Raw genomic sequence first — 15,253 nt, forward strand, 5'->3', positions numbered from 1 at the left:
GGTTTGGAAAAAAAACACTCGCTAAGTGTTTTAAATGCAGTATTAATCCACAAATTAGTTTTTGTTACTAACCATTAGTACATCATATAACTTATTTTAAAATTCAACAAAAGTTTTTTTTTTGTTAATTCAATTACAATAAAAATAATTGTGTTTTAGAATGACTGACTTCATAAAAAAAAGTAAAGGTGAAAATTTTTTCTAAATACACACCATTGTATTGTACCATGGACAATTTTTTCTCACTAAAGGAAGCTATTTTTCATTTAAAAACAACCTACGAGTACTAAACAATACGTTTATTGGTTTTAAAGTTATTGTTGTTATTAACTAACAGAATTTAATTTTTTTTAATTTTAACACCCTGTATCTCGAAAAGTAAATAAGTTTGACCCTTCATTAACTATATCGTTTTGTTCAATTTTTCGAGAAGTATCTACAGTCAAACGTTGTAAGTGTCATTTGGAAACACCCTGTATGTATGAAATATTAGATATTTAATAGAAAATATTAGATACTTACAATTTTGCCACAGACTGAACAGTAGATTTTTCCCATATCCATAGACAGCTCTTTATAAGGTTTAATCCAAGTTGAAGCACTGGTTGTTTTAGGCATTATAAAATCACAATCTTCCTTTTTGTTATGCACAACGAGTGTTTACGCTTTGAATATCAAAACAAAAATGATTTACAAATCTGAGCATCAAATTAGAAATGTTTAGGTACCTAATTCAATAAACTGGGAGATTTTGGAAAATCCCTAAATTAGGAACAAAACTATTAGCCGTTTACCTGCTGTTAAGATACAATAAATTGTAGATAGATTTGGGGATTAGATCATAAAATGTAAATGAGCGAACCCTTAGCGATTATCCAATAACTGAATGCCTCAGTGACCGAGACTTTCTAAGAATGTTGAGGGCTACTTAAATTGATCTTCTTTGAAAATGTAAATGTTTTGTACCTGTAGAGATTACGTACTTAGATCATTTCTTGATTAAAATGACTACAAAATTTTATACAAGAATTGAAATAAATTGGTATGTTTAAAAATTTTCAAATACAGTATAAAAATCTGAAGCACGTTATGCAAACTTTTATACAAATATGCCAAAATATGAAATATTTGCATAAAATATGCACAATATGCAAAATATGCAATATGCATATTTGCCGAAGTCTATTTATAACTCAAAAAGGATCAAGCTTGCAGAAAAACTATAAGACCTATTTTACTCGGAATGGTCCAATAAATTTAAAAAATTATTTTTGAATTAATTTAAGGTCGGATAGAAAAAAATTTATTGTTACAATTTGGGGTATAGCATGATAGTGATTATACAAAAAAATATCATGGGAATATTTTTTTTCCGAACGAACCCGAGCTTTTCGTTTTGTGTGTTATTCGTTATGGTTAATATTTAATATTAATTAATTTGTATTAAATTGGTAATGTACTCACAGTTTATTTTTTGTGTGAGGAAACTCTGTTGTTTAAATACACTATTAAGCTAATTTTGCGTTTCTTGATTATAAACCAGTAAAAAGTTAGTTTTACTAAGAGCATATTTTAATCGGCACTTTATCAACTAAGCGCAGGGTTAAAATACAAATCCACTGTTTATATTCAACTTTTTTGTATTTTATTTTAGTCGTTTTATTTCTAGGATTTCGTTTATAATTTAAATCAATGTAAGTTATTATTATCTTACAAGAAATTATCTTCAGAGCAATATTAATGGTAGTATGCCTTTAGATCTTATAAAATTTTGCTTCAGTTTCGTGTTTCTTTATTTTTTGTAAATTCTAGAATTATTTTTCACCTTTTAGTTCAAAACAGACACTACTTAGTTCTGGTAGCATTTAATCGTGGGACCTTCATACCAAATCCTGTCCCTTCGTTAAATTACATTTACAAAATTTGTGCCCAAGATAAAAGCCAGTATTTTACGGGGAATTTAAGGATTTCTGCTGGCTACACAGTCTGATCTAAATAAAATACTTTCCAGGCTCATTTTTTTAGGGAAATCCTTTGTGATATTGGACTGAGGCCAGGAAAATAAAAAAAAATTGCCCTGTTTGCAAAACTTAAAACAGTGTTGCCCTGGTCGGTCTGTCCAATGAGAAAGTTTTTTCTTGTTGCTGAATTCAGGTCTCAATCATGTGTGTGAAAAATGAAAGAATATATGGATAGATGTACTAGTCATTGCTTATTAATTGTGCACATAAGTATTCTTAGTAATCAAATAAATAAAAACTTCCAGTCGTAGGAGAAAATAGACAAGCAAAGTTTTTAAGCATTTAACCCATCTAGACCCAAGTGTAATAGTAAACCGCAGGATGGGTATCATTTTTGTAATTAGTTTGGTATAAAACAATTAGTTTGCTTGCTTACAAGTTCAATTTGATAAAGCAAGTCCTAAACTTCATTATTTCGTGATAAACATCATAAATAAAGCTAATATAAGTGGGATCTTTCAAAATTTTCTTATATTCAGTCAAGTTTAATTTTCAAAATCTTGGGCCCTCGGCAAGCTTCAATTCTGTCTTAATAAGATTATAGGAAGGTCGAGCTCTAGGTTATTTAATAGAACTCTCTATAGATGTACATTTTTCGAGAACTGAGAACTGTCAAGTAAAATTTCTATAGCATAGAAATAATAATCAAAATCATAATAAAATCATGACTACACATACAAATACATATCTTAATAATTGTTATATTTATGTATAGAAAATTATTAACAAAACTTAAAAAACATTTAACGTTCTCTCGTTTTCGTACCTAAAGGTTTTGAATTACTTTGTACGTTAAGAATTATTTTATTTACACAATGTTGAAGTTTTATCAAAAGAGATGATAACTAAAATTTGTTATCAAAACGAAATGTTTGCAATTTTATTATTTAATATACAGATTCTGGGTATAAAATCGAATAATATTTCACAGCGAAATTTGTCATATCTCGTAAAACGCTCGATATAAGAGTTTATATTGAGCAAATTATCAAGAATTGTTCTATGGAAGTGCGTAAAAATATACCGAGATTTATATTTAAAATAAGGAAGATCTAAATATTTTAAATTAATTGGTCATATTTAAGAAACCCCTCAGACTAAATTTTTAGATTTAGTCTGTTAAGTTTCTCTAAAACGTCTCATTGGAACTCCCAAAGAATTTGTTTATAGACAACCAATAATACAGGCACGTGTAATAAAAGCTATCTAACCATTGACGATTCCTAAATCATTTTATCGTAAATTACCTGAAATGCCCATGAAGATATTCTTACAGCGAAAGTGCTTGGACAAGATTAAAAAAATGTTCTATATCTGCCTTTTATGTAAGTATAGTTTATCTTAAATTGTTTATAGAATATGTTAAATATTTCTCACGACTAATATTACTCGGCCAATTTAAAACAAGTATTACGTGTGCTATCATGATGAACATAATATAAAGAATTAAATTAAATAACGTCGATTTTACATTTTATTATTTTTTTTTATTGTCTTTTCAAACTGTATTTTTAATTTCAGTATAAGCTCGTTAACCATATTTTTAGATGTCATATTGTATGTCTTAGACAATGTGCCATTTTTAAGGATTGAAACTATTTGTATAGGATAGGATGAAATCAAAATTCTATCGTGTAATTTTATATTTACAACTTCTTATCATTATTCAACGCCAATTTCAATGAGAAGTTACCTACCGTGATACAGACTGACAGTAGCAGTAATGGCTTTTGGTGCTGTCTCTTACAGAATAACAGACCGGCAGTATTTGCATCTAGGGCGCTAACGACAGCAGAGTCAAATATGAGTTCTTGGCAATTCTATATGCATGCAATAAATTTCACAATTTTATCTACGGAAGAAAAGTGCAAATTGATTCTGACCATAAGCCTTTGGAGGAATTAATGCATAGAGGCATTGCGGACATAATGTCGCCGAGAGTACAATGATTAGGGTAAGATGATCTAAATATGACATAGAGGTAAAATTTAAGCCAGGCAAGTTCATACATGTGGCGGATTTATTATCGAGGAATTTTATAAAAGATGAAGTGGATGATAATCAATTTATTACAGAAATTGTTCACCCTATTGACATGACTCACGAGAAGAAAGAACAATTTAGGACTGAAGTGGATGCTGATGAGGATCTGAACCAAGTAAAGAAATATTGTATACAAGGGTGGCCCAAAACCTTGTCAATGATCGCAAGATGATGCACCCAGATCTTATTTAGTGCAGAAAGAAAATGGAGAAGTGGTCAGGCGAAACAGTTATTACTTGAGGCCTTCCCTAGTTAAAGCGGAAATTAAGAAGAATACTGATTTTGCACATAATGATCATTGAACTCCTCATTTGGGAATCAGAGTCTTGGAGTAGAGGAACCTTCAACCTCCCAGATGAAGACTGGAAATAGAACTAGCGCTAGACTCAAAAGGGCTTCAGTGCGTTTTAATGACTATCAAATGTAAAAAAAAGGGGAAAAGATGTCATATCGGTAGGGTATGATTACGGTCACGGGGCTCTAGGCACAATGGATGGGGACTCGTCAGGAATTTTGATATTGTTGATTCTTGCAGACATTTGTTAAAAAGTATGTTTAAATAAATTTATTGAACACAATGAAATATTATTACTTTGTCCATATCTCATTACTTTATTTTTTGTAAAACGAGGTTAGTTCCAAAAATATAATAAATGTATAATTTTGAATCGTATACATTCTATGGAGATTGAGATACCCTCTTCTATTTGTCTCATACCGTCAGTTTTTTTCGAATTTTTTTTTCCATAATGCCATTAACTCTCACAGTTTGTCTATGATCGTGTCCTTTTACACCTATTTTAAGACTAATTAGTTTATTAAAAATATCTATCACTATATTCATCCACTTACTTAATCCCCTTACGCCTTTGAGAGTACTGGAAAATGACATAAAGGAGTAAAATATGTGAAAACTGTGGTGTTTCCTCTGGAAATTTGCGTGAAAATTAAATTTTCTTTTGTATAGAAAAGCTTCTTTCGTAAAAAAAGTCTTACTTGAGATAATGGTTTGTACAAGGCATAAACATGATTTTGCTATTTTTTCCTTTATCCTTGCTTGGACGCCGTATGGATGCCTAACATAGTGAATTTCATTATTATAGCCTTTAGTGCTACATAATTTTAGATCCAATCCATTATTTTTCAGAGCATTTATAATATCATTGTTTATTCAATATTTGAATAAGCGTTTTATGTGACTGCAACGTATGTTGCAATGCGTATTTACTATTTTTTTATAAAAGAAAACATAAAGTAAACATTATAAATATTTTATGTTATGTACCAGAGTGGAATTTTATATGTTTAAATGTTTTTTTTTTTCGTTATTTCTAAATTTTTATTTTAAAATCTTTATGCCAATTTGCAGGCACCACACATGCGCCCGACACAATTTGCATTTAAACATTTAAAAATAAGAAATGACTTAATTTTGGAATATATTTTAAAGATTAGCCTTTTCTGTGTTTGGGTACAGTTAATTTTATTTATAAATTCCAAAATTTATATATTTGTAAAATTTTTACAAGAATTTCGACAGTTTTAGATAATTTTTATTTAATTTATAATACGTATGATTTATTAAAATAATATTCCTAAAATGTATTCCCTCTTACAGGAACTATATTCCCAATTTAGAGAAGAGGTAGGAGTTCTCTTTGGTAGCATTCCAAATTTTACGGACTTTTACTCTGAAGATATCAACGAGGGAGTTGAATGTATACGACTACTAAATGAAATCATTGGTAAAAAAAAATTATCTGTCTTTTATTTATCTGTCTTTTTCCGCATTTTTTAATAATAATTATAGTAACGTAAAAATAATACTTTTAGTATAAAGCATCTGTAAATAAGTCCATTTTACGATACGACTTAATTTAATCAATTTGTGGGAACTGAACTGGACTATCTTTTCATACTTTTACAACAATTGATAATAATAAGGATATGGATGAACAAATACATTCACTTCATGAAAAAAATGTATTTGAAATAACATGCAGTCAAAAAATAACAAAAATGTCATATGTCATTTTTAGGCGCCAAGAAAACTGGCGAGTAATATTCAATAGTAGGTATTATCTGGTAATATGAGAAACGACAATTCAATACAAAAATTATAAAGTTGTTTATTTTTTATTTGGCAACGTTATGGACTACTATTTACAAAAGTGGCATAATGTACATTTCGTGCTAGTTCCCTGTACAGGCTTCATGTGCATTCGCACATAGAGTCCATATTTTTCAGATTTTACTTTTAGAAAATAATTCTTCACAGAACGTACAACTCACATCTGAGTTAGGGTCTTTAGAAGTCAAATAGGCTATAAGAATAACGTCCTCCAAAAAATCGTGATCGTTCATTCTGATTTTTTCCCAACAAACTTGGCCAGTGGAAAATTGTCATCGGATGAATCTGATGATTTTGAACTTGACGTTGTTGGCTAGCGTCGTTTGCATATATTCTTGAGCTTGAACTTGATACCACTATGTTCTGGTGTGTTATCATCAATTCTTTTTACAGTCATTTGTTTCTACTTTAAACTGAAACACTTTGCTCTAACTGGTCCTTATTTGGCGTCTATGTGAGTATCAGCGACTTGCCACATTTGTTGCTACGTATTCCTTTTTTTAAGCTGTTGTAATGAAATAATATCTGAGTAAAGGACGGTGATATTTAGGTCCTTTTTGCTAGGTTTTGCAACTGACATTCTGCTAAAAAGTCTTGTTCATAAAATGTACCACGTCTTACTGGACAAATTCCAGTAGCACTAAAGCCTTTCACTGCTCTCTCTTTCTTCTGTCTGGATTTTCAAATGGGCATTCCCCAATAATTTACGTACGTCCAAATAAGTTATCGCTTTGTTAGTCTTATGGCTTCTGCCACGTGTTCCTTCCCTTTTTTTAAGCTGTGGTAATGAAATAATATCTGAGGTCCTCACCCGATTCTATTCTTGCTCCGATTTATCGGAAACGACTTATCGCTCTGTTAGTCGTTCTCATAAAAAGTCTAACTTCTTCACGCTAATAAGTTTAAAAAGTTTCCATTTAAATTGTAAGTGTATTATAGTTCCGTCGTTTTTATGATGATCCCACTGATCACCTTCCTACTAGAAAAACATCTGTATTTTTTATTAATTTTGTCATTCTATCTAAATGATCATTCTACTATAACCTTCTACGGTTCTTAGCATTATCTCTGTCAGGTCCGGTTTCTGCAATATAAGTCATTCTGTCGTAACATATTTTTGTGAATTCTTCTTTTAACTTTCTTACTTTTATTTTTGTTCCTCTTTAATGTAACATTCAGACATATTATGGTTGTGTTTGCTCTATTTACTTATTATTTTACTTTCGTCTCAAGCTTTCTATGGCTTGATAGAGTAATGACCAGGTATTTAAATTCCATGGCCTATTTTACCCCTTCTACCTCCAATTTGCACCCTAGTGCGTTCCTAGTGCGTCATTGTGTCCTGCATTTTGTTTTTTCTGATAAAATTATCATATTTAATAGCTAATTGTTTGATTTGTGTAACATTATTTCTGTGGTATTAAGGCAAAACCTGATATGTAAAAAACTTAATTTTGCAGCAGACGAGTAATTAAGTTAAGTTGTTGTAATTAAATTTTGATGTATAGGAACCTCAAAACCCTTCTGATGTTTGTAAACAAATAACATTTATCTCTTGTGACAGATAGCTGTCAAATTTTCAAGGATAACAAAAATATTTAGATAATAAGGACATATCGGGCTTTGCCATCGTCAATTTTATTTAAAACTGACTTGTCTGCTATGAATATTCCATATCGGTATTAGCTCTATAACTGTTAATAGTTGTTAATGTAAATTTTTTCTAAGTACCTATATTTTGTGCGTGTATATAAAAAAAACGTGTTTAGTTTGTTAAGAATTTATTAAAATATAACAAAAAGAATAATAGGAATACTCAGTCGTTTTCCTCACAATTGTCTTCTGGTAACTCCAGAATCGGCATTTGTCTCCAGTGTTAAATAAAAACCGTGACACTCAAAGAAATCAATGAAAGACGACTAAGATCCCTTTTCTTTAGAGGGTTATTGGCCCTTGGTTGCAGTGGCCCTTTGTAACATTGGGTCAATATAGGAATAGGTCGTTTTCCTCTCTTTAATTTTCTTAAATCAAGTTTTCTTCGTTTAGTACTGTTTTTAATTGAATTATTCCAAACGTTTTTCATGCCTAAACGATTTAATTTTAAGCCAGTTTACTTTCCTGTCGTCAATGGCAGTCTTTCTTCGTGTTAAGTGATCCTGAACAACTTTTGAAAATAAGAATATGTGCTCTTGTGTCATTTCGTGAACCTGAAATGACTGTTTGACCCTCACAGTTCGAACAAATTGGAACAAGTCTCGAGGCACCATAATTGGGATCTCAATAGCCTTTTTAGATCTTTCAATGCAAGCATGATCTACATCTCATTCTAGGTACGTATGTCCTGGTAAAAGAAACTTCTGTTATACACAATCAACATGGCTGTATTTACTGACGAAACATGAAAACATGCTGGCCATGTTAATATTTTATTTTGGCCCCAACACGTATCTGAGTAGGTAATAACAGAATTCACAGTTTCAAGCAATATTTCGAGTTTTCTTAAACTACAAGAAGCAATATCTTCAGATCCTCTTCATCCAACTGCTTCATGTTACATTTAGCAGCCAGTTATACCTCCATCTGAAGTGCAGTCACGGATCGTTAAGATATAAGTTGAAAGGAGACGCTTATTAAAAGAAACTTTAGTTGTCAGTAAAGTGATGTTCAAAACATTCTGCAAATCAAATACCAAGATTCTTTTTGTTGCATCTTCTTTGGCTTGGCTTTTGTCTATATCTTTTTGTTTGTATCCTAGGTCTACTATGTCCTTGTGTTGGTTGTGTTCATCAGTTAACTGAATCTTTTTATTTACATCAGTGCTTTGTTTGATCTTTAATATGAAAGAATCACACGTCTTACATATTTCGACAGCATTTGGATACTCAGTTTTATATTCTTCTTCTTCTTCTTCTTCCTCTTTATAAGCAATTCTGCTTGTTCATTGGCGGATTAATACCTCCATGGAAGGTTGTCACTCCATCTTTTGCGTGGTCGTCCGATACTTCTTCTGCCGATTGATGACTTATCTCTTGCTATTTTGACCACACGGGTATCCTCCATTCTGCTTATGTTGTTATTCCATTCTTTTTTGTGTCCATTAATTTATACACTGTACGTTACATTTTCTTCTATTGTCCTCACTTCTCTTTCGATCTCTCAGGGTACTCCTTGTAATTCTTCTCAGTACTCTCCTGCAGTTTTCAGTAGCCTTTGCGTTGTGGCTGTGTTGGGTCTTGTTTCTGAGGCATATGCCATTATTGGTCTTACACTGGCTTTATAAATTGTTTGTGTGTCTGTTTCGCCATTTAATGTTATTAAGGCATTCTGCCAGTCTATTTGCTTTTTGTACTTGATCTCTTACTTCTTTGTCCAGGTCTCCATAACTAGACAGTGTAATTCCCATGTATTTTATTTTCATTATTTGTTCAATACTAATGCTATCAATTTCTATTTTACATCTGGTTGGTTCTTTACTGACTACTATTGTTTTAGTTTTCTGAGATGAGATTGTCATATTAAATTCTTTTGCTCTTATGTTAAATCTGTGGACCAGTCTTTGTAAACTATGTTCATCTTGGGCTATCAATATTGCGTCGTCTGCGTAACAGAGTATTTTGATTTCTTTGTTTCCCATTTTTTATCATCTTGCTTTGTTAAAGGTTTTGATGATTTCGTCCATGTTAAATATAAATTCATTATATAAAATTTTTATATTTAGATGGCTTTTTCATTATGTAAATACTTTTTCTGTGAGTTCCTACGCAAATAGTGGCTTTCGTACTTCAGATACTTTTCTATGTACTCTAAAATGGCTTTTCTCTCTTCTGCCTTCTAATTTTTTTATGCATGTCGACCCCTTTGATCAGTGAGAGAGGTAGCTGACACAGATGATTGTTTCATTTTTCCTATTAATTACTCTACTTTAAATTTCTTTAGTCCATAAATAGATTGAAACATACTTTTCCATACTGTTTCATTTTTTCTGACTAATTTTAACGAGTAGTTGGCATTGATTTTGCGGTTATGCTCAATTCCTGCTTTTTTTACGCGACCCTTTTTTGCCACTTTTGTTCGAAATTGTCAGACTTTCAGCCAAAATATGATTTTGTTCACCTTTGGTACATTCATAAAATTTTTCTAAAACCATCTTTTGCTGTTCTTCATCCATGTTTTCAAAGCATTTTTTACGACAGCAGTTAGTTATGGAACAAAACCGCTTTTCCAAAATAATATATTATTTTTTATTTTTTAGTATTATCTGTCCTAGTATTTGCATTTTTTCCATGATCCCGTAATAGCTTCTGTTCACTTAGAGTATCCCTTTCTCCTCTCTTGGGTATTAAGTGTGATATTACATCTGTATTTTGGGAGTTATCCGTAATTTGTTCTATATTTTATGCATTGGACTTATCAGTATTTCACATTTTTGTGGCTCAGTTTTCTTTAGTGGAACATTTTCAAGTAACGTTAGATAGTCTTCTTCCACTGACAATAAATCAGCTGATGTATAGGAATTACCCAGTGTTTGTGAGTTGATCTCCAATATCCGTAATTTGTTCTATATTTTATGCATTGGACTTATCAGTATTTCACATTTTTGTGGCTTAGTTTTCTTTAGTGGAACATTTTCAAGTAACGTTAGATAGTCTTCTTCCACTGACAATTAATCAGCTGATGTATAGGAATTACCCAGTGTTTGTGAGTTGATCTCCAATATCCATTGCAGTAACATATTCAGGGAACCTGTAACAAAATAAAATTATCTTTTTGAGATAACTTTGACTATTAGGTTTTATTATCATGAAATTATTTTAAGTCAAGTCCCCATTTCAGAAGTCATTGTCGGATGTTACGATGTCCATCTGATTCTGAGGTATGTGTTGTAAAATCTCTTAGCGTGTTGAGTACTTTCAAATTTTGAACAGCATTAACCTTGGCCGCTGTGTTAGATATTTTAATATTTTGAAAATTGTAAGTTGTATATTACAAATTTCGTTATTTTCTTTTTTACAATTCTGGGATAGTTTTGGCATATCACAACATACTTCAATACCTTGTAATTACATAACTAATTAAAAAGTAAAATGAAATTTGTTATCTATATCAACTTACAACTTCATGCCATGTTGACAAGCTTACTCTCCCTACTACTTCCAAACATTTTAATAATTTTTTGTTTTTGTAAAATGCCTCGTAATGTTGTAAAAACTCACTTTTTGAAAGTTAACAACCACTAACGCTGCTTACGCAAAAAACACAATAAGGCAACTAAATTCAATATCCCTCATTAGGTTTGAGATAGACGGTTGGAGCCAAACGTTGTAATTCGATAAGTCAAATCTTCACTTTTATAGACGACGCCAGAAGCCGATATGTTTTCATATAAGGTTTTGGCGCCGACCAAATGTAATGAAATGAATATATCGGAAACTAATTTTATAATCCACTGATTACACGGATGCGTCTAGACCGTGCAGTGTTTTGTCATCATATTCTTTATCGATCAATGTATATATTGACATTAAAAACGAAAAATAGATCATTTTTGACATATCGGGTTTTGCCTTAGTACCACAGATTTTTGACTCATACTTGCTTTGGGCCCTTAAAATCCCAATTTTTTATTTATTTAGAATATGACTACATTACAGTTAAGTTTTATGTTTAAGTAAAGGGACGATACATTACAAAGAGTAAATAAATATTAGCAATTGTGATATCGCCGATTTTCATAGTTACCTCGTGGATGTCGTTCTTGGTAGAAGCGGAAATTAAATTAATATCCCATATTCTGCATAGCATATCACTTTAAGTTTTACCAATATCTTTCAAAATATAAATAAGAAATAAACAAGTGGTACGGAAATTACTAAATATTAAATATAAAATTGTAATTTATTTTAGCTGATTTCGATGAATTACTTGACGAGGAACGTTTTTGTTGTATAGAGAAAATAAAAACAGTCAGCGCAACTGCAACCTACATGGCTGCATCAGGTTTAAATCCCACAACACAAAAAGTAAGTTTATATGTCTTTTATGCGAATAAATTCCTTGGAAAATGTGTTATTTTTTTCTTTAATAATTAAGATTACAATATACCTAATGAAATATACAAATTTGTTTCTAATTTCTGTCATTTAAATTTTTTTTTGCACTTAAGTCTCATTAGATAGTATTATACTTGTTTTCCACTCGTCTTTTGATTTTTGTGGTAATTGTTTTGTTCAGGTATATGGAACCTGGAGTATGTAAAGTAATTATTGATCATACACATCAATGTTATAAAAACGATGTATAGAGTTGTTTAATAATTTGTTTGAAATATTAATCATGTAACTATATAATTTGCCTACCACATTGGGTATCACTTATAGGGTATTAAAAGTAGGAACTGAGTAATTACTGGGCTAGAGATAGGTTAAGCAAACAAACCGAAACGTTTGCGAACGGCCACTCTTGTTTTGGTTGGAGAGCTGGGTCGTCAGTAAGTGAATAAAGAAGAGACTGAAAGAGGTAACTACAAAGAAAGAAATAAAAAAAATACTTACAGAGATTTCCTGGGCGACAAAACATAAGAAGGTTTCTAAGCTATTTGAATTTGGACGCCGTTTCAAAGAATCCTCTTGCTGGATAGAAAGAAAGGTTTTTCTTTCCTTAAAAATATTAAAGGGTAAAAATCTTTTTAAATGAAATAATTCTACAACTCCTGTTATATACCAAATGTCAGAATAAGATAATACATACTGACTAAATTATAAAAGTTAACTTTATTTAAAGGAAGACATATGACAATTAGCTAGTCCATAAAACTCATAATTTTATTTATTTAAAATTTTTTGGTTTGCCATGAAAGCAAATTTTTTTATTAATGAAAAATTGTTTTTTTTTTACTTAGAAAAATTTTAATAAAAAGGACCTTATATCACTCTGGCTGGTATTTCCTTTAAGAAGTTTTTGGGATTTGAATTGGATCAAAACACTGTTCCACACATAATTGTGTCCCACACAAACTGCAAATAGTCTGGGTGACCATGGAACACAAAATGGACAATTCTTGGAAAGTTGGACATTGATTCGGGCTTCGGATTATCCTTTATGACAACAAACCGCAATCTTCAAAACTCAGCCACTCAATTTCTTTTTAAAAGCATGTGGACCTCTAAACGCCCTTGTAGAGTGACCATAATCTCCCCGCCTCACTTTCCCCACCAACCCAAATGGATATTTATTTGACGCGCAATATTAGGCGGCATAAAGATCAAACAAATGCAATTAGTGCTATTATATATAGACCAGAAATGTTTATATTGTCAATCCCAGCGACGCAAAAGGATTGAGAATATTTTTCGGCGTTTTAACATATACCAGGGGAAATAGAAATGTTACAATTAATCTTACAAAGACTAATATTTTAGCTATTATACGCTGTTCTTCTTCATCTTCTTAAGTTTATTGGCCCTCGCTCACTTAGGTATTTGGCCAGCTCATTGTCGCTACGCGCGCTGTTGAGATGACATGTCTGATTCATACCGATATGGTTATTGTGACAGTTCCATGAGATTTATTCCATATAGAAAAAAAAAGTACCTTAACAAAAAAGAAGAATTATCAATCTAGAATATTCTAGACATCATCTAAATGTCCAAAAATGTCTTATAATGTTTAGAACGTCGGAAAATGTATATAACTAGGAAGTTGACAGTTCAAGAGTAGTAGCAGTAATTGAGTGTTTGAGCATTCCCGTAATTCAATTAAAGTTGTTAACAAGTATTGTAATTTTCTTTGCTGATTTTTTAATGAAAGTGGTTAAAAAGAAGTGTAACATTAGTGACAGTGATAAAATAAAAGATATATTAAATAATTGTTAATGGTTAATACAAGATCTGCTGCATTTCATAAAGAAATGAATACGTCTGAATCCTCAGCATGGGTTTTAAAAATGGAAGAGGAAAAGGGGAAGCGTAGACAAGTGTAGACAAAAATTGACATAATTGTAGAAATGGTAGTGAACCCTACTTCTTTACAGATTAAGTTGTGTCTATCTGCGGAATCATTTAAAGGACAGTACACCGAGTGTTGCCTAAAAACAAATTTCATACATAGAAATTAAAAATTGTGCACCAACTTTCAGATGATGATCCCAACCGAAAACTAGAATTCTGTGAAAATATATCCAATTAAAGTAGCCAGCATCCACATTAGATAAAAATAATTTGTTTTAGTGACGAAAGTACCTTTTTCGTCAATGGAAGTGTGAACACATAGAATGTGAGGTATTAGACGGACACAAATTCTCACATGTTTCGTGAAAAGCATACTTAATTTCCAGAAAAAAATAAATGTTTAAGCAGCTATTTTAGGAAACTATATAGTTGAACCAGGTTTTTTCAATGCTTAGTTAACTCGTGAACTGTATCTGGAGATGTTACAAAATGCAATTGAGCCGGTAATTCTTGAAATTCTGGAAGATAATCCAGATGAATCCATATGAAATAACGTTTCAAGAATATGGTGCTCCTCTACAGTATTCTTGTGCAGTAATGACCAGCTCGGTCACTGGACCTCACACCATTAGATTTTTTCTGTGAGGTTACTTGAAATCTTAAGTTTACGCTGCAGCATTCGACAGTATTACATTTTGAAACAAAGAATTTTTAAAGAATGTATGACAAGAGTTTAGCAATACGATGCATTACTGTCAGAAAGTAGATGAAGCACATTTTGAACACTTAATACTTACCACAGTTGGTTCTTCTAAAAGGTGCCTATGTTCTAATGATGTTGGGGACCACATTGAACCATCTTTTTCTATTCACAGCAGCTCGAAATAGATCATTTGACGTTAGACCAGTTCATTTTCTAAGAATGGCCAGCCCGGATATACGTCTACATCTAAGGCCTATCTTTTTCTTAATCTTGTCTTGTAGAATTAACTGTAGAATGAGAAACTACAATTTTAGTATTTATTTAATTTATTCGTCAAAATCAGCTTACACCCATTTAAATTAGTATGATTGACTAGGTAGTTTAAATACCTTTCAAACGAGATATCACT

General features: G+C 31.4%; 1 protein-coding gene across 2 annotated transcripts in view; it reads left to right on the forward strand.

The window, feature by feature from the left end:
- The window catches only part of Ac78C (adenylyl cyclase 78C), a 757,610-nt gene that overhangs the window by 726,883 nt on the left and 15,474 nt on the right, over positions 1–15,253 (forward strand). For both annotated transcript variants that reach the window (XM_072525847.1, XM_072525848.1), the window contains 2 exons: positions 5,683–5,809; positions 12,100–12,215. In XM_072525847.1, coding sequence (XP_072381948.1) covers positions 5,683–5,809; positions 12,100–12,215 — 243 coding nt within the window. The remainder of the gene's footprint in view (positions 1–5,682; positions 5,810–12,099; positions 12,216–15,253) is intronic.

Source organism: Diabrotica undecimpunctata, chromosome 3 (genome assembly GCF_040954645.1).
Source record: "Diabrotica undecimpunctata isolate CICGRU chromosome 3, icDiaUnde3, whole genome shotgun sequence".
Taxonomy (NCBI): domain Eukaryota; kingdom Metazoa; phylum Arthropoda; class Insecta; order Coleoptera; family Chrysomelidae; genus Diabrotica; species Diabrotica undecimpunctata.